Here is a 20388-nt window from a genome sequence, read left to right on the forward strand (position 1 = left end):
TCTTACAGGTACTTTCTTAATTTTGTATCTGCTCACCAGTTCCAGCATCTATATCAATCATAATCTTCATCCTAATAGCTTTCTTGGCTGTCTTCTTGCATTGTCCCAAAATGATCCTTATGAGACAAAATCCTAGCAATACCAACACTAGTACTGCTCCAAGTAATTTGAAGGCGTTTGACAACCAAGTTGGAATCCATGAGAGCAGAGATGAAAACCAGCCGCCATCCTCAGTTTTGTCTACTTCATCCTCCATCTTCGTATGCAGGGTTGACAACATTGTTATTGTTTCTGTCAAAGTCTCATTGTCTTCATCAGGGGCAGCAATAAATGTACAGCAAGACGACCCAATCTTGGTGCACCCACCTCCTTCCATTGCTGTAATTAAGTCCAGAACATACCTGTTCTGGAGGGCCATAAAGCTGATTTCCCTCAACTCTTCTTTGATCGCATTAAATCCTTTTATCGCCTTGTTGATCCTTCGCAGCAGCTCCAATCTGGTGCTATGCAGCCACTTGGCGTTCACTGCAGTCTGGATTCCTGGCAGGAATATAGCTGTAAATATCACTGCAGTTCGGCTGAACAACAAATGCTCATCTGGAATATTATAATAGGCTTCTATTGAGTTTGCTGAGAAGTAATCATCTCTCCTCTGTCTGCTTCGATGAAACAATCTTTTCTTCCTCAGGTATGTGTCCATTTTAGGGAAGTCTGTAATCTGCAGGTCACTTTGTGGTACTGCAAAGGACGGTATGTTTACCAGTACCAATGAACAAACTCATACCCATTTTGGTGGCAACTTTATATATGCTCTTGATCCATAGGCCCAATAATGGTCCATCAAGACTGCTGTTCCTTCCTTCATGCCTAGTACATCGAAAACTCAGCCAAACCTGCGGTTTTCTCCAACTTTCACTGTACCATTATTTCTGAAGCAAAAAGACGCATTCTTCAGGGGTAGTATCTACAATGGTCCTCCCTCATCGTCGACCCATGTCAACAATCTTGCAACGTTAGACCATTGGGTTTTGCATTCTTTTTCTGCATTTGCCACAACTACTTCCCATTTCCTGGTTAATGCCGCTGCTTTGCACGCAACCAATCCTTCAGCCCATCCTTCAGGAGTAAGCACTGTTTCTTTAATTTGTAGTTCACCTCTTTCCCAGCATTCTTGTCTTTCCTCCACAGTCTTGTCCTTGCATTGTAGCATCTTATTTTCTTCAATTGTAATTTCTGTTCCATTTATTCCAGGCTGTTCGTATTTTATTATCGGATGCATTGTTTCTGGCTTTTCTGTTTGACTTTATATCTTATACATAGTTATCTTCTCTCTGAGATGTCGCTTTATGGATGCTGTTCTGCCTTGGAACTGTCCTCTGGTTAGACAAAGTGCAAGATGTGTCAAGCAATGTGTCGCCTTCACAGATACTTCTGGTGCTATGAATATTTTAGAGGTTCCCAAAGCATAAGATATGAGAGAACACACGTAGCAGCTTTCATCTGACGTTATCCTTCCCACCTTTTTCAAGTGCTGATACCATAAGTTATTCTTTAAATGAGACGAATGATCAAGCTACGTATTTGTCTCTTCATGACTCTCCCCAACATTCCTTTTAAAAATCGAAATAAATGCCTGGTAAGATTATAAAAAATGCTGTTCGTGATTTCATCAGGGGCAACAGTGAATGTTTCATTGTTATTCATCATCAACTCTGTATATTTGCTTATAACTTGTCTAAATGTCATAATAATCAGAAGGAAAACACAAATCATAACGCAGAATGACACCACAATTATTCTTCCAAGGAAACTCATCGATTTTCTTGATGGCAATGAGACTTATATCTTGAAACCTCCTCATTTTTCCTCACACTTAATATGTTACTCAATAAATCTTTATGAATCACCCCTTTATATCACAAACTGTAAGATGATGGAAACAATTATTCTAAAGATAATATAATTATTCTTAGAATTACCCAAAAATGTCAGGACATTAATGTATCTTCTTATTAAAGGTGGAAAAGACTTTAATATGTACGAAAAAACAGCATGCAAGAATGTGTCAAGTACTATTGTAATAGGTAACAAAGATTATGAGTGCCTTTCTTCTTTTAGCGCTGGTATTTCAATGCATTGTCTTTAAAAAGTTCCAGGATAAGTGCAAGGCTATTTACTCTTTGTCAAATGTTTAAAAGATATTGGCCTTTAGTCCACGGTACTGCTGTGTTCTTCACTTTACTCTTGGCCATAGAACTGGGCATTTAATTTGGCTGCTGTAGGTGTGACTTCCTCCACCTCTTATGTACTTTCAAAGTGAGGAGTGCGCCAGGTGCATATGAATTTGGGAACCAGCACATGGTCTCCTGCTTATAAGCTTGGCTGCTTTAACAAATCCTCTGCTTCAATGGGTTGATTGTCTTTGTCACTACTCTTTGACCCCCCCTTCAATTCTTGATCTGTTGAGACATGAAATAAATACTTGCAGTCATTGTTGTTAGGTAATCACCAAATGTCTTCGGCTACACTACGGGAATCAGTATTTAACCTGTTGGAGGAGCAAGGGGCAAGGGAGGGGGGGGAAGTTTCATACGGCGTCCAGTCACCAACTCATGAGGAGTTACATGGTGATCTGAGCCAGTCTGATTCCTCAGAGCTTATGAGGCTAAGGGTAGGCGATGTAGCCATCTATTTAATCATTCGCAGACACCATTCGCATGTGGGTTATAAGCGGAAACAAACTTGTGACGAATACCTAATAGAAGAACTATTTGCTCAAACAACTCATTTACAAAATGAGATAAAGGACACACTACGACCGGCATATATCTGTAACCATTGCAGGTCTGTGGCATAGCTACTTAATCTATATGTAGATGCTGAAATTAGCCATTGCATCTAGCAATTGCTCCTCTCACTATTCATAAAGTGTTCCCTGCAGTAAATTTCTGCCACAATATGCAATTTACAATAAACTGTGCCACGTGTTCTAATAGATTTGGCGAGAAACACTCTTCTGCAATTGTTACAGTTAAACTCTCTCAAGTCGTATGCGCAGGGTAGTGGAGCTGCCCCAATGCTACCCTCAATAATGCTAGAGGCATAACTGGCTTACCAGTGCTATCCTATCTCCAAATTGCCTCAGTGGGCGATAAAGAATACCCCTGCCTCTTCCATAGATCCTTCTCTTCTTGAGGGCTCACCCTTGCATATCAATTAACTGGACAATAGACAGCATGTTAAAGCCCTCCTTTACCAACACGCATCGTCCCGTCATTTGTTTAACACTTTCGACTTCAAAATTAGAAATGGTTGGAAAATAGGCTGCCTTTTTGGCTTCTACATCTGCAGCTTTGTTTCTGCGATAAGACATGCATTACTCACCTTAATGACATTTCTGATGATTGTATCTACTTAGGTTCACATGCTTTGCATATAGTCTGACATCCCATAGTAACCGCAGAATATTGCCTCTTGTCTTTCGAGAATGGAAAGGGGAGATCAACATGGGCGTGCCTGTAACACTATCCCTAACGTGATGTGTAGTGTACCCAAAATGCCTCAGCAGTCGAGGTCCCGTTGATTGTATTTTTTCTGCCATGAGGGAGCCCAATGACTATCGTGAGTGAATACATAAAAGAGAGAAAGTAGTGAGACTTATATGTTCCTTCCACCCGAGCGTGGAGGAAGGGTGGGCGCATGTGAATCTAAGCAGATACAATCATCAGAAATGCTATTTCGGTGAGTAATGCAGGTCTTCTGTTGCTGGTTAATCTGCTTAGAATCACATACATCTCTCTTGGTCTCTGACCAGTCTTCCCTGGGTATTCCACAAGGGCCAGGCGCATACAGACTCAATTTCTCTAGCTTGACCAGTCCTTCTAGGTCATAATACTAGCGCTAGGCGCTAAAAGACCTTTGAAGCCTCATTGGCTCATACTGCTTGGACTAAAGGAAGCAGACACAAATGAGATACTCAAATGAGATACTCTATAAAACAAGAACTACGAGATTGGGATTTACATGAAGTAATATGGTGTTGATCTAGAGTTTCTTTATGTATATGTATAGGTACACCTAACAGATATGTCTTTTGCCTGTCTTTTTTCTGTTTGTTTGTGTATTTGTAATTGATTGCATTCACACTGACTACTGTTTTGCACACTGTCACTATTTTGATGATTGTTACATTTAGAAATTGTTGTTTTTAACATTTTGTGAGAAAAAATTAATGAAAAGCTACATAAATAGCCAAAATAATAAAAAGGTGTATGTAGACTAATCTCAGAAGGTGGTTGGTTCTTCCCCCAGCGACAAGTATTAGCTGTTCAGGTTATTTAGGAAGGTGAGAAGCATTACTGCAAGTAGTTATTGCAGACTTTAATTTGTGAGGACAGGACTAACCCTGTTTATATATCTACTTTTTAGCCAACTACATCCTGTCCGATTCAGGGCTGTCCCTCATGTTACTAGAATCACATAATGTGCATAGACTAGCGAGCAGTACCCGGAGTTGGAGGTGAGTTGTGAGAAGGAACAGTAGTGAAAACATGTCTTAATACGGCTTGTCCCACCTGAGAATCAGACCTAGAATGAGTGTCTAGGAAAACCGTGTTTTATAAAGGTGTGTAAAGAACTCCAGGTTGCCGCTTTGCAAATGGACTCTAGGGGAACATTTGCAATGAAAGCTACGGAAGCCCCAGTGCCTCGAGCTCTAGGCTTGAAGGGCAGTTGTCTTTTAGCAAGAGTGTAACAGAATGTGATGCATTTTACAATCCACCTTGAGATGGCCGATTTAGAGCCAGGATCCCCTTCTCTACCAGCTGCCACTGAAAAGAAACATTGGTTTGTTTTTCTCAGTGGGCTAGGTAAAAAATGACTGCCTTCCACACATCTAATGTGTGTATGCTTCTTTTGGCCACGTTAGCCGGATTCTGGAAGTAGGCAGTTCTATTGATTGGTTCAAATTGAACTTGGAAATAAATTTATGCGCAAATCGAGGGTGAGTGCGCAGAACAACCTTATCTCTGAACTGTAACGAAAGGGTCTAGAACTGAAAGGGCCTGTAGTTCACTAACTCTCCTTTTAGAAGTGATAGCCACTAGGAAGGCTGTCTTCCAGGTAAGATCTTTGAGACTTGCCTTATGCATAGGCTCAAAAGGAGAGCCCATAAGTCTAGTCGAAACCACATTTAGATCCCATCCACGAGCCGGGTTAGAAATGGGGGGGATGAATCCTTTTAACCCCTTCCATGAAAGCCTTAATAACTAGTATTTTCTACCACAATACCTTCAGTTGTGACGTAGTGTAGGCTGAGAGAGCAGCTAAGTGAACCTTCTGGGAATTAAAAACCAGACCAGAGTCTAGTAGTTGAGTCAGGTATATTACAAACCAGACCAGAGTCTAGTAGTTGAGTCAGGTATATTACAATGTGAGTAGGAGAGCAGTCAATAGGATTGACGCCCTTGGAATTGCACCAGATAAAGCGCTTCCATTTACTGGAGTAGCAGTATCTGGTGTTAGGTTTTCTTGCCTTCCTAAGTATGTCCATGCATCTCTGAAGGAGTCGTAGGTGCCCGAACTCTATGACCTCAGGAGCAAGCCGCTAAATTCAGGGTTTGCAGGCATCGGTGAAGAGTCTCCCCCTTGTCTTGAGATAAAATGATGTACGGGCAAGGTTGTTTCATTGGAGGAGATAGGGAAATCTCCATCAGATGGGAGAACCAGGGTTGGCGGGCCCACATGGGGGCCACCAATATCATGGTGACTGGTTCCTGGTGCATCTTGTGCACTATCCTGTTGAGTAGGGGATTCAGGGGAAAAGCGTACACAAATTTCCCTGACCATGTTATCCAGAGACCGTTGCCCTTGGATCGGTTCTGGGGGTACCTGGAGGCGTAATCTTGGCATTGAGCGTTCTCCATCTGGGAAACCCCACAGTGCGAAAACATTGGAGGCGATGACTTTGTGTAGTCGCCATTTGTACTCTATGGGCAGTGGGAAGCCTCTGCCGAGCACGTCCGCTAGAAGACTGAGTTCCCCTGGAACGTGTTGAGACAACAGGAACATCCTGTGTTTGAGAGCCCATTTCCAAATGTTCTGGCACAGTTTGGATAGCCCTGGAGAGTGTGTGCCCCCTTGCTTGTTCAATTAATACATGGCTGTGGTGCTGTCTCAGAATCAGGACTGTCTTCCCCTGTAACTGTGTCAGAAAGGCTTTCAATGCTTTAAATCCGGATAACAGCTCCAACAGATTTATGTGGTTGGATGCTAATTCTGGGGACCAAATGCTGTGTGCCGTCTGCTGAAGCAGGTGAGCCCCCAACCCCGTGAGAGACGTGTCTGTCGTGAGTGTGGCTTCTACTGCAGGGGTGGTGAAGGTTTTCCCATTCAAGAGGTTTTCCCCTCGACCGCCACTGCAGAGAGAGAACGAATGCTGGCGAACAACCACCAGATCTTCGCATCGTTCGCTGGCCTGACACCACTGGCTGTTGAGTCACTCTTGCATAGGACGCATGCGGAGACGCACGTGAGGAACTAAGTAAATGCAGGATGCCATCATTCCTAACAGTCACATGGCTTTGCATACCATCACCTCTCGACCGGCTACATATTGAGGGATTTGAAACAGCATGTTTTGAACCCTCTCATTCGAGGGGGAAACAAGGCCGTCTTCTGTCCGAATTAGAGCCCCTAGGAACTGTTTGACCTGACTGGGGTCTAGGCTGAACTTCTTCTCGTTGATGGAGAATTCCAGGCTGAATAAGAGATCTATCGTCTTTTGGGTGTTCAACAGGCATGTTCCGTAGGAATCCCTTGTTATGAGCCAGTCGTTGAGGTAAGGTTAAACAAGAACAGATTCTCTCTGCAGGTGCACTGCTGCCACTGCCAGTACCTTCGTAAACACCCTTGGCACTGAGGCAATGCCGAAGGGGAGTACTTTGAACTAATAGGGTTTGTCCTCTATCATGAACCTTAGGTATTTTCTGTGTGCCGGCAACATTGAAATTTTAAAGTATGCATCTTTCATATCCAGTGTTGCCATGTAATACCGCTGTTTCAGCAGAGGGATTACCTCCTGCAATGTGACAATACGAAACTTTTGAGGTTTGACAAATTTATTAGCTGGGTGCAAGTCTAGCACACGGCACATGGTGAGATCCTTTTTGGGTACAAGGAAGTACACTGAACAAATACCCTTGCATACCTGTAGAAGAGGGACGACGTCTATAGTGCCCTTTTCCTGCAGGATCTCGACCTCTTGCAACAAGATGCCTAGGTGCTCACACATTCGAAAGTCTTTGATTCTTATATCAGGAGGAAAACGTGGAAAGTAAAATAGTATGGTCCGAGTCTGAACAAGGGAGATCCACGTTCCGAGCCCAAATGAGGGAGATCCACGATCTGAGCCGAACAAGGGAGATCCATTGTCCGAGCCCGAACGAGGGAGACCAAGAGTAAACATTGTGGTAAAAAGGGGTCCAAGCCTAAAGCAGGGAGACCCATGATGAACATTGAAAGCGAGAACTTGCAGATGTGAAAATCCTGAGAAGAAAGGAACTATGATATTTGTTTGTTTCAACGGGCCCTCTGCAGTAGCATACTGTTCGTGGTAAACAGGCTTTGGCAGAAGGCCACGACACCTGTGTTTTGAACTGTTTCCCCATGGCCAAGAAGCCAGAATGTGTGAAGCTCAAAGTGCTGCCTTGTCCCGTGCTGAAAACGTGGGTAAGGAAAGCCAACTGCTCGACTATCTTGACATATTATTTCTTGAACACTTTCCTATTTGCATACACAATTGTCCTACATCATTTTGTATTTAGAAGTAAGAATTGGCAATAGATGTATTAGTAAAGGCCCTTTTAATTTGACAGACTCGACTAGGACTAGGTTATTATTTGATGGTCGTAGCTTGCTCCCATCTTTAGATTTTGGTTTAGATAGGCATTCAACCAACCCATTGAAGTTCAATAAACACCAATGAATTGTGATTACTTGTGTCTGTCTTCACTGTTTGATACCATGCCTTCCTTTCAGTTGCTACTTGTAAGAGTCTGAAGTGTGTCCTTCTTCACCAACACTGAGATCGATGCATGCCGCAAGGAATCGGGCAAGACACACCCGCCAAAATCTCAAAGACGCAAACAGGCATAACCTTGTAGAAATCCACAGGAAAGTCATCTGGACCAGGACATTTTCCAGAATTTAAGCGCATCTTCGCTTTCCTTAATTCATCCATTGCTACCTCACCTTCCAAGCTTACTATTTAAGTCAGCCATAAATCACGAAAATGCTTTAACCCAAAGTAAACATCCAGCGAGCGGGTATCAGCTATATTTTCTGAAGTATATAGCCTGGAATAAAAAGACAAATTCTTCATTTATCCTTGATGGATCAAAGGTCAACTGACCAGTACGGCATAGATATCTTTATTTTCCTGAATTTTCAAGCGATGAGCCAACAGACGGTGACATTTTTCACCACCTTATCCATTCCTTTTGACAGTAGTTTATTATAGTCATATTTGCGCCGAATGAGCATTCTCCACTGATCTTCCGAGTGTTGCAACATCAACTCTCTCTCCAACGTAATGATCATGTCCGCCAACACCTTAGTCTCCTGCTCCACCCAGGGCAATTCAAATTCCTCTTATGTAGTGTTTGAAAGCTTCTCATATTGTGCCTACCTTGGTTTCCCCATGTATATTAGTTTCAATAAATAGCTCTGCTTCCTTAACAAGTTTCCCCACCAATTAATTGTCATGTAATAAGGAAGTGTTTATTAGAGTAGGTAACTTCCAGTGCAGTCAACAGCTAAGCAAAAGGATGTATGTTAGACCTCAATATCTGTACTCTTTACTAGTCATTGGTGAGTGATAAGTCACTCTCGTCTATTAGGAAATGGTGTAGTTGGTGCATGTGAGAAACTGAGGGGCAGGTGAATTTGTAGGCATAGATAGAAGCTTGAAACTTGATATGCGTACCATGTATTAGGTTACTCGCCATAATACCAGGGATGAATGGTTTTCAAATGGTAAGATGCCACTTACGAGACTGGTTTAGTTTTGATGAATTTATGCCATTGCTTGAGGATCTGCTTTCGAAGCTAGAGCGACTACTTGGGATAGTGCTCAATTGGAGTTGAAAAAGGGTATTTAACACTGGTGATTGGTCAAAAAAGATTTTGTCTTTAAATAATGCATAGTTTTGATTGTTTGTTCTCTTTTTACCCATTTCTTTGGTGTTCAAATTCTGTGTTTCTAAGATTTCAACCACTCTTACTCCTTTGTAACTATTTTGGCAGAGTGGCATTATCGTAAGAGTATTGGCAGTTCTACAGTACTGTGACATGCATGCAGATTTTGAGGACCTGAGAGATTCGAAGCTTTTAAGAAATGTAATTTCCACAAATTTGTTTTAAATGACCTGGGTTGTCATTTATCACAATAATGAGCGTTAGCAAAGTTAAAGTTTGAAGTTCTGGTGGTGCAATGAATGCACAGCAAAAAAAGGATCTCATCAAATTTAATTTAAATATTTTACTTTATCTATAAATTTGAACAGTGAACTGTTGGCATGAATCCTAAAGTCATCAGTGCATGTTGGAAATGCAGTTAATACCAGATGAGCATTATATTTTCTTTGGCAAACTCTAAGGTGTCGCATCACATTACTTTACCAAAGGGATAGATTTCAAGTTATCCCGCGTTCAATTTTTCTTCAAGGACAATGCCTAAAGGGTAGATTTTATCATAATCCACTAAATTGAATGGGTCGTTTTTATTTTTTGTTTTAAAAGGTAAAAACAAGACTCCAAGTTAGATGTTTAAAATTGAAAGAGTTGCTCACCATGTCCTGCCCCTTTCCTCCATACTAAAGGGATTTCATCCACAGGGACCAGATCAGAGTCTTTTGCACAGCAAAATTAACTTCCTTTTAAATTTGATGCACACAAGAGCATGGTTGCCCACCCACATTGACACCTATCACCAGCTCCACCCACCAGTCCTTGTCTGCTCATCGGCTACTACCAATCGAGAAATCTTTCCATCTTGAAATAAAGCCCTGGTTTCATGACTAAAAGCCCTGGTTCCTCGGGTACAGGGGAACATGCTCAATCACCTATTTCTAGAAGCAAGTTGACAACCCCCACAAGAGAAGTAGAGGCCACCTGGAGGAGCATGAGGAGGAACAGAGAGGTGGGTAGCACCCAGAGACAAAAGAGGGGATCCATACGTTTTTAGAGAGGAGACACCAGTGTTCCAGATAAAATGGGAGTCTGCAGCCAACTTGTGATGGATGGACCTGGCTCATCAGGTCACTGTTTCTTCGAGTCTGAGGTAGATGTGGAGTTCAATCCAGCAAAGAAAGCATTGGAGGATATTTGTGCGTGCGCCCTTTTATGGGCGCTGGTTGACCTGCCTTGGTTCCATCCTTTTTATTCCCGACAGCCAGGAAACCCAACAAACAATCTTTGTCTAGAAACCCTGGAGTAAGACGACTGCTGAAAGGGTTTAGGCCCTGGATTAGATAAAACTGCAAACGATTTGCCAGTGTGAGTGGAGGTCTCGCTCTTGTTCCGCTCCTCATCTGTAGAAGGGTGGAATAGGTCTTGTCCAAAGGAGAGGTACAAAATCCTATCCTGCACCTCCTCTGTGAATTTGGTTGCATGTATACAAGCGACTCTGTGTATAACGGCACCCAAAGCCATTGCTCTACTTGTGGTGTCTATGTGATGGGTCAAGGTCTTCAAAAGATCCTGTGCGATAATCGTGGTCTCAACAAGAACAAATGTAAAAGCTTGTTGCCTCTTGGGCAGAATGTTCACCTGGAAGTTGCCCTCCACAGCTTCTGAATGGCCTGTCTGAAATGCAGCAAAGCGTTTGAGTAAAACCTACACCCGCAAGGCTAGTAGCTTATCTTTATTGTTGAGTGATATAGCCAAAAAAGATTGCGCGCTAGAGGACAATGGCTTGACGTAAAGAGTGGCTGACGCTGCCAGTGTTAAGTATGGTTGCCAATGTGACAGGAGACGCAGCTTTTTAGTGTCAAGAGAGGCCTGTAGCAGGTGTCAAGTCTCCTATTAGTAGGTTGAACAGAGCACGGTGTCTGCCATAGCTTACATGCTTTTACTAACAGTCAGAACCAGATCAGAGCCTTTTGCACAGCAAAATTAACTTCCCTTTAAAGGTGGCCTGTAGTGACAGGGAAATTAGGGTCCTTACCTACCAATGTGGATGTCCTTGAGGTAGGCCTTGGAAGACCCTTGGGACGGATCCCGGTAACGGAACAATGAGAGTCTCTGGTAGGGACCCAGGAGGTACAGCAGTACCCTTGGCAACAGAGTTGCAAGTAACTCCTGCTCTCTCTGAACCTGGTCTGTTGCTACAGCCAGTGCAAGCCTTTAACAGCCTTGAGGCCACCACTGGTCGGTTGCCATGCTGCAGAAGAAATGTGCACTTACCTCAGAAGCGCACAATGATCTCCAAAGGTAATTCTGCATGAAATTCTTCAGATGAAGAGGGTGGGCGCACTAAACATGTCCATCTACTGAATTAGCGTTTGTCAAGGTGTGCGCAAACCCAAAGCTAAATACAACACGCAGGTACCCCAGTCCTGGAAGGTGACCAGGCAATTCTGGCCATGACTCTGCATTTCTGAAGCAAGGTAGTTCTTGACACAGGAAATAAATCCAGTTATCAATGGCATATGTGATATGGCTCCGAGGGTTTGGGTATCGGCGTGAAACACAATTAAAGGAAACATGTTGAGAAAGTCAAGTACAACTAAAATAATATACAGCACTGGTGCACGGCATCCAGTCCTGTTGAACAGTAAAAATGACTCACGGGCGAGGCTGATGGGAGGAGTGAGTAAGGACATTAAAATGTAAAGGGGAAGTAAATGCTGTGGTGCAACAGGCTCCTGTTATGACCCCCGTGTGACAGACTGCCATCAGCATGGAGAAAAGGGAACGGGACAAGGGAGTAGTGTGTGCATGGAGCTCGACTGTTTACATAGTTAATCAGGCCTTGCACATTCTTACAAACCCCACTAAAACTGCAGGGAAAGTTCCTTAAATTACATATTTGACCGAAGAGAAATACACTTGCACCAGGGTGACTGGTGACAAAATATTTACCAGTGCTTTTTGTAAAATGGTGCATGTCGCCATAAGCACACATCATATTTGCTGCAATGCTGTCAATCATGCACAGTAAAACCTGCATTTGCGATTTACTGCAAACAAAGTGCGTTTGCAGTAAATGAAAAATAAGTTTCTAACATCCCCATACTCGCCATCAAGGTTGAGTATCATGCAAATGGTGCTCACCCCGTAATAAAAACTACTCACCAATGCTAGTGGGCTAGTAGATTTTGCAAGCCATGCTAATGTATTCAACACAAGAAAAGAGTTTAACTGTAATGATTGCACTATTCCATTAATTATTCAAACAGAATGTTGTGGCACTTGCAATTAACCAATCACCAGTTACCAATTTCTTGGCATATTAATTTATTTCCTGTGCGATTCAATGGTTCCGTTATGGCTCAGCGATATGACAAGCATACCCTTATTTTATCCTAACATTGTAATCCACAAACTGGCAATGCAAGATGACAGAAATACCAACTACAAGTAAAACATAAAAAAAATAATTTCTTTGCATTCCTACCCTACATTTGAATATTGAAAGGCTGTTTGAAAATGCCGAATCACATTTGGAATATAGAATTTTAATATGCTGGACAATTCTATACAAATTATTATTGTAAAGCTCTAATGTCCAGCCTGCCAGGATAGAGTGACCCTATGTCAAGAACTTGAGTCCTGAAAATGTTTTAACCTGTGCTATTATGTATTTGCGTGTAGAATTTATAATGCTTCCTGTATGTTATAACATCCTATCTGAGAGGAAGCCGTTAGTTATTGTGGAATTACAGTCAGGCAGACAGGATGCTCCTGATTCAACGGTGCTTAGTTGGAACACACTCTTGAGCGGCTGTTCGAGGGCTTTGCCTTCTGCCACACAATTGGTTAAAGAGAAGACTCGCAAAGTAGCCAATCCTTCTCCTGCCACGCCCAAAAATCTGGAAATCAATCCCAGCAGTGGCTTGAAATGCCTGCACCATCCCCCAGTTCTGCACAACTCTAAAAATGTGCATCTTTTAACAATATGTGCCTGACAAATAAAAATTCCTGTCTCTCTCACCAACAGTACTGAGCTACTGTATAAAAATCCCAAGCCCAATGCTGGCCCCTCCTGTTGAAAAGCAATCCGCTGCTTTTGAGCTAGGTTTGCGCTATAAGTTAACTTGAATAAATGATAAATCAGTGCATTGATGACAAAATACATTAAACCACTTTAGCGTGTGAATACTTTCAAACTCTCTGCTCTCTCAGTTAAGTATTTAAAAAACAAAGTGAGTGTAAATTGTTAGTGGAACAACCTTTACAAATGGACGTTGATGTTGAGTATAAAGACAAAACGACAAACATACATATTTTACAGCAGGCAATGTTTCAGACATCTGCAACAATATGAGTTTCAACAATTTGTTGGAAGTTGTACTGTGGAAAAATAGTAATTTACATGTTATACCATCTGCATTTGGTCACCCTCAGGTGTTATCATTATCCTCACTGCTAATTGAGATTCATAAGCCATTCTCTACAAACATGAACCATGCAGAGCTTTAGGTGATGGCTTATTACTGCACTGTTCGAAATTCAGATAGTTTGAACGGGAAGGTTTCATTGACATAAGCAAAACATGCTTCACCACCTATCAGGACAAAGACATTTCTGTAAGAAACAAAAACATTCTCCCTTTGCTAATGTTATTTGATACATCTCAATGAAATACAAATACAAACCGCAATCTCCCATTACCATTAAATGAAGTCATCCACAGAAATGAAAACCTGCTACAAGGCAATGCTGCCTTCAATATTTTCCAATAAAAACAAAGCAATCGCAATTGTGCTGCATAATAGAATTGTACATGTGGGTCAATTTTACTTATAGTAAAGGGCTGAGATGACTGTAGAAAAAAAATAGATTACCTTCACAACTTGACGAAGCGACCCAATCACAGTAGGGGGTGGTCCTTTCTCTTCAGTGACTTCTTCTCCCCAAAGATTGGTAAGTTCCATTTCACCTTCCTCCAATGGAATGGAGAGGCCTTCAAAATTAGGCTTTTCATAAAGTAACCAACTAAAGAACAAAATAAAGGTGACTTGTCACATATGCAGAAGTTGCCTTGAAATAAAGGGAGAAAATTATTCAACTCTGTTACTTAAGCATATATTTCCAACTGTGTTATTGTTTAAACCTTTGTTTATTCACCTCAACACCTTTACAATTATGTCACATGGTGCTGAGGCCCCTCACATTAAAAAAGGTTCGGTTACGTACACTTTATGTAACCCAAAAAGTGCCAATATGCATTAGTAGTGTACCTAAACTGGAGCACTTTAACAAACTGAAGGACAAATATCCTACATCATTTGTTTAATATAGTATCCTCTACACAAACATGGTGAAGTAAATTGCTTTCTAATTATTGCAGAAAAATGTCTATGCCCACAATATAGCATTATCTCACAGAACACTTCTATGCGATCAATCATTTAAGCAGACATTCTTCAATTAAGAAAAAACTATCCTTAATGGCAGATTAAACTATTAAGGGGCCTCATGAAAAAAAGAACGTTAAAATGTTCCTTACCAAATATTTTAGAGTTCTTGTATGAAGACAAATGCATGAGATTTCCCCCAAAGGACAAAATGCTAAATGTTCAGTAGTTAGCAACATTTTGTATTCATCTGTCAATGAAATGGAAAATACGGTCTGTGCCAAAGAAGCAATGTCTTGCTCGGTGGCAGGTGTGTCTTTTAGTACTAGTAACTGTCATGGTTGTGGGGAGGCAGGGCTAGGGTGGTGAGGAGGAAAGGGAAGTGACAGCCAGAGTCAGGAAGCCTCAGTATGGAAATAAAGGGAGTAGATACCGGACCTCTTCGTGCTCTCGTTATTGCAGCGGATGCTGCGTAGTGACCCAGCCCCGCAGCGAGACCGCCAGCCTGTTGGCCGGCAACTTCACAGTATCGTGCACAACCTAGGCAAATAGACAATTGCAAATCTACTTCCACAAGGTACCTAATCGCATTACGCAAAGGCATTCTGCAACAGTCGATCAGAGAGAAAGAACATTTAAACAGTATAAGTGTTTATGACTTGGTCTAAGTAGCCATTTCTATGACAGATCTAGATCAATTTAATGCTAGATGTCAGAAAATATACTTTTCGAGGCAGAACACTTCTGAAACATCCACAAATCCACAAAAATTATGTTTGAAAAGTATTCAAATACATTCCCTTTGGAAAGACCACTAGAAAGCGCAGGGAACATGGCAGTTTAAGCAAAAAGCTCTGTGGAACCCTTCGAAATGCAACCCCCACTGTCCCCAACCCCCGAAATTACACATGTAACGGGTGATTGGCTACCCGTGACGCAGATTAAAAAATAGGCGCGGTTGGAGGCAGAACACGCTGTCGCAGTTTGACAGAATGACAAAGTGTGGCACAAGCATCCCAATGCGACCAATTCGAAATGAGAGCCGAGCTGTAGCACCCGCAATTGAGGGACCCCGCAGCCAAAAGAGGAGCGGTGATCAATTTGAAGAGTATTGTAAAAGTGTCACGTTGTTTCCACAAAGTTAATTAGTACGTGGTAATTTACTTCTTGTAAATAAATTACTTCGTCAGTTTACATTGAAACTGTATGTATTTGTGGTAAAAGGGGGGGTTGGGTTGTAGTGAAGGACGAAGGGGGGCTTGGGTGGAACCACCCATAAAAAAACATTTTGATGTAAATAATTTCCACAAATTAATTTACTTCGTGGAAATGACCTGGAGCCGTTGTAACGTAGCTCTGATGGATTCCAGGGATGCGTGGTGGATGTGACATTAGACAGAGAATAAAATGCCCCATCCTTCCTAGGGGTGGGGCAGGGTTTATATCAAGCTACTAGTGTACAGGCCCGTGTACATGGTTCAAAGTGCAGGTTTTCATTGACACAATAGGACCACCATTATCCTAACCCTACAGCTCCTACACCAAAAATCTGTCATAACCTAATTTATACATTTGTGCCACTTTAACCAATCACATGGGCAGATTACATATTGTAGGTAGAGCATAGCAGTCCAATCCTCACGGTTGTGGGACCTTGTTTCGCCCTTCTACCAGTTTTGTTTCGCCCTTCTACCAGTTTCTCGCACTTTTCAGTGAGAATTATATTACTTAAAATTCTATAACTTTATACATGGGTGTGGTTTATCATTAGGCATGTAAGTATTACAATTTGCAATGGCATCATGGATACTTTCCTTATTATACTCAATTCTCTGCCATTTCTATTCCCCATGTGTCAGTGAAGTCTATGACGTCGTAAATGAAAGCCCATAAAATCACATTTAGACTTAACATTTCACATTTTTGCAAAGTCCTGTGGCAAAGATAAAAGTCTTAAAAGTTTTATTTATAAAATAGTCTTTGGAAACAAATGTTCAAGACTGTTTCCCATATACGGGCATAGCTTCCAAGCTACCCCCTCAATCCAGGGTTGTCACAGAGATTTCCTTTGAAGCTTCCTGTAGAAATCGCAAGTAGGTGTGATTTTTCACTTCGCACATCCATGTCCTGGAAGTTCCATTGTAAAATGGCTCAGCACAAACCCAGGTCTAATTAGTATGTGAAGTTTCGTTGTCTTGGTCAGTCAAAGTTTTCCAACCTAGCAATTATCACTTTCGTGTCCTGGAAGTTTATGGTGGTTCTCTTTTGGGGGAAGCCTTAGCTCTGCCAACAGGAATAACCTGTTTTGGGAGCTTGCAAAATCCAGCCCATGCAGTTTAACAGTTTTATTTTTCTTTAATTTTGTCCTGACTCAAAACAAGCCTGATGAATAAACAGCCCATACTTGTTTCCCCTGCAACAAACCGCTTTACATTGCTAGGCACGGACAAGCTTTCATTCAACATTGTACTTTTTTAAAACAAGCATTTTTTTTCTCTGGTTTGTAAAAGCCCATTTTGACATGTGGTCATTGCTGCTGAGATTTATCATCCATCTACTTCCCAATAATGTTCTGTAGCTGTAGTCAGCTTGTTTTACACAACAGTAGGTACCAGGCAAAAGTGTCCATGAAATTGACATGTGCACAGAAAACTATGATTTTCTTTTCAAGCAGTGATTTTTGACATTTTGTAGCAAAATGTAAGCGTTTCTCGTGTAGATGAAGGAAAGCTTTTGTTGATTTTCTCAGATTTGGCTGGCACGCCTGTCTTTCATGAATAAGGCTCTTTTCTGATGGACCACAATGTGAATATGGCTGAGCATGACAGGGTCTTTTTTATAAAGGTAGTGTGATGAAGAACAGGGACAAATAGCATCAGAGCGGCATCAATTGAAAGGTGAAATATTCCCTTTTTCAATGGGTATGTTGGGCTTGCAGCAAAACAGCACTGCTTTTTCACTCCATTTCTTTAATACAAAGAAGTACAAAACCTAGTAGCCTTACTCGGGCTGCTCCCCGTTCCATCTTGCCCAATGGCGCTTGGCAAAACACTGCAGCCATCCTTCTGTTGCTGTTTGGGTGCAATGGTGCTCACAGGATCCAGCTGTTACGCTCACCTGGTATCCATAGGGACGCCACCCAGCCGGGTTACTCAGCTTTGCCCTGATGTGGTCTGCGGGGAAGGTTCTCCTGAAAATACAGGAGGACTGTGTTCAAGACTGACCGACTGGGGTAAGTATCCTCCCTCCACCCCCGTATGATTTCAGTCCCTCTGGCGCCCTCTCCTCACCTTGTGGTAGAATTAGGCGTCCGCTCCGTCCTGCCTTCTTTGCAGGGGCGCGTTGTCTTTCATGGGCGAGTGCGGTCCAGTTACTTCACCGACGCAGGCCCGTTTGATATTGTTCAGGTAGGTCTCATTGCTGTTCTTTAGTTTTGTTGCTATTCTGCATGCCTTTCTTTGTTTAAAATGTCTTTTTTCTCCCTTAGGTATGCAGAGCTTCAGCGCGGCGAACTGGCTTGGTTGAGCCCCGCTGGTAAAAGATGGTGAATTAAGAGCGCTATGATGCGGTAAGTAAGCGCTATGCGCAGCGTTGCAAACTCTTGCCTTTGCTAACCTGTGTTTTCCTTCCTTGTAGGTCACGGTGTTCTTCAGCGCGAGTGGAATGTCCGGAGTGGTGCCAGCCGAGAAGCGACCAGCCAGGTAAGCCTTTTGAGAAGTTCGTAATTTGTAAATGTCTCTACTGCTTTCCTTAATGTTGCCTCCATCTTCCTCTTTCAGGTCGTTCTGTCCGGGAGGCGTGCAGATTCGAGGAAGCTGTTCTCAGTAGCTGTGAGTGTTTAACGATGAAGACTGCAGGTAAGATGCTGTTGCTAATGATGTTCCTTTTGTCTCCTTGCATGTTCTGCTTTTCCGAGGTTCGAGGGAATAGCTGGACACGGTGAGCGTCACGTTGCAAGTTGCAAAGTAACGCGAAGCGTGTTGTCTTGCTCGGGTGTGGTTTAAATAGCCCCAACAAAATAGTCCAGGTAAAGTAGTCCCTAGGCTACCACAACCAAAACACTAGTCCGCATAGCTTGGTTCTTAGGAACCAAGCTATGTGGATGCCTCCATGTTGGCTGACAATACAATAAAGTAGTTCCCAAGCACATTGTTTTTCATGGTGTATGAGCCTGGCGCCATAGGCGCCAGGACTGGCCCCATGAGGGCTTTTGAAGAGGATGCCAGGCTCTAGAAGCCCGAGTCCTGACTCCACCTGGCCAATGGGTTTGCCAGAGGGAGTTTTGGGTGAGGGTCATGACACCAGCACAGCCATTTTGTTGTTTCTGCTGAAATGTAGCTTGGTGATGTGGGGAAGTACTGCTGAGTGGGAAAATATATCCCACAGTTGTGCTACATGCAATGCAAGAGCAAGACCTACCGAATAACCTGTGTGAATCGTGTGGCAGTGCATTACTACAATGTTGCTAAGTTGCCTGCCAACAAGACGACAATGTGGCAGAATGAATCATTTTGCCAGCATGTGCCCGAGACATGTAGCCTCCGCAGCTTTTTCAAAAGTAATCCCCATAAGTCGAGAGGCCTTCAGGCGAAAGTGGTGACAGTAACACAAGTGGCACTGGAATTTAACAATGAAATGGATGACACATTTGATGAGGATACATTTTTCATTTTGGGGATCTCCCCAGGCACTCATGGTCAAAGTAAAAGAAGGAAACCCTACTGTGCAGTGGCTATACCATGAGCCAGGGTGGCGGTGTTAACAGACACAGGAGCATTGGTTAATGTGACATCTGAACAGTTTCACAAACTCCACCCTATTCCCCAAATACAACAGATCTACACCTTTGGAGGTAAAAACCCCTTGCCACTGGAGGGTGCTTTTCATACCCATGTTGTGCCTGACAGGATTGACAATTCCTGGAACATTTTTTGTCGCTAAGAGGGCTGAGAACACCTTGCTCAGTTGCAATACAGCAGAGGATTTAGGGCTGTTGCACTTTGCCTTCAATGTATATTAAACTGACATTGGGAGACTGGCGACTGAATTTCAAGATATATTTCAGGGTGTGTGCTATCTGCAGGACCAGGAGGAACGGTTACAAATAGACCCTGCTATATAACCGATTGCTTTGAGGCAGTCACATTATGTTTCACCTCCCACAGAAGGTTGAGAAAGAACTGGTATTATGAAAAGGGCAGATATTATTGAGAGTGCCAGGTCCTACACAATGGTATCCCCAATTGTAATAACAAAAAGTCTGCATGTGTGGACATGAGGGTACCAAACAGGGCCATTCGGAAGAACGGCACCCCACTGCAACGTTGGATTAGGTAGAATTTCATGTGTGTGCATATTTCTCCCCACTTGCGAGTCCCCCAGCACATTTTGCTGGATTATTGGATTTTTGACCAATTAACCTTTTTCCATGCTCACTCAGTCTTTTACATTATCTCTGGCAACCCTTTTCAACCCTTTTGGTTCTATCTTTTTGGAGTCATGCTTTCCTCCAAATGTTTAAGCATCTGCAATTTATTATTGCAGCACCCAGCACATGCTACGCAATGTTGCTGGGAGCTCTTAGAGCTGCCCTTTTTATTTTCCTTTTGATAACTACGGTTATCCAGGGTAGGCTTATTTTGTTGAATAAACACACACCACACCTTATGTGGCATGCTGAGGGGACACAATGTATCTGTTTTTCCACTTCTCCTGTAATTTTCTAGTTACAATGACAAGTTAATCTGAGTGGCAGTGGATATTTTCTACTGATTTCAGTGAAACTTACACGCAGGCTGCTGTCGCAGCT

General features: G+C 42.5%; 1 protein-coding gene across 2 annotated transcripts in view; it reads right to left on the reverse strand.

The window, feature by feature from the left end:
* Positions 1-20388, reverse strand: part of CRYBG1 (crystallin beta-gamma domain containing 1) — a 1845005-nt gene that overhangs the window by 824138 nt on the left and 1000479 nt on the right. For both annotated transcript variants that reach the window (XM_069606577.1, XM_069606578.1), the window contains one exon: positions 14067-14217. In XM_069606577.1, the coding sequence (XP_069462678.1) occupies positions 14067-14217 (151 nt within the window). The remainder of the gene's footprint in view (positions 1-14066; positions 14218-20388) is intronic.

This window comes from Ambystoma mexicanum, chromosome 4p (assembly GCF_040938575.1).
Source record: "Ambystoma mexicanum isolate Mex_15411 chromosome 4p, UKY_AmexF1_1, whole genome shotgun sequence".
NCBI classification, from domain to species: Eukaryota; Metazoa; Chordata; class Amphibia; order Caudata; family Ambystomatidae; genus Ambystoma; species Ambystoma mexicanum.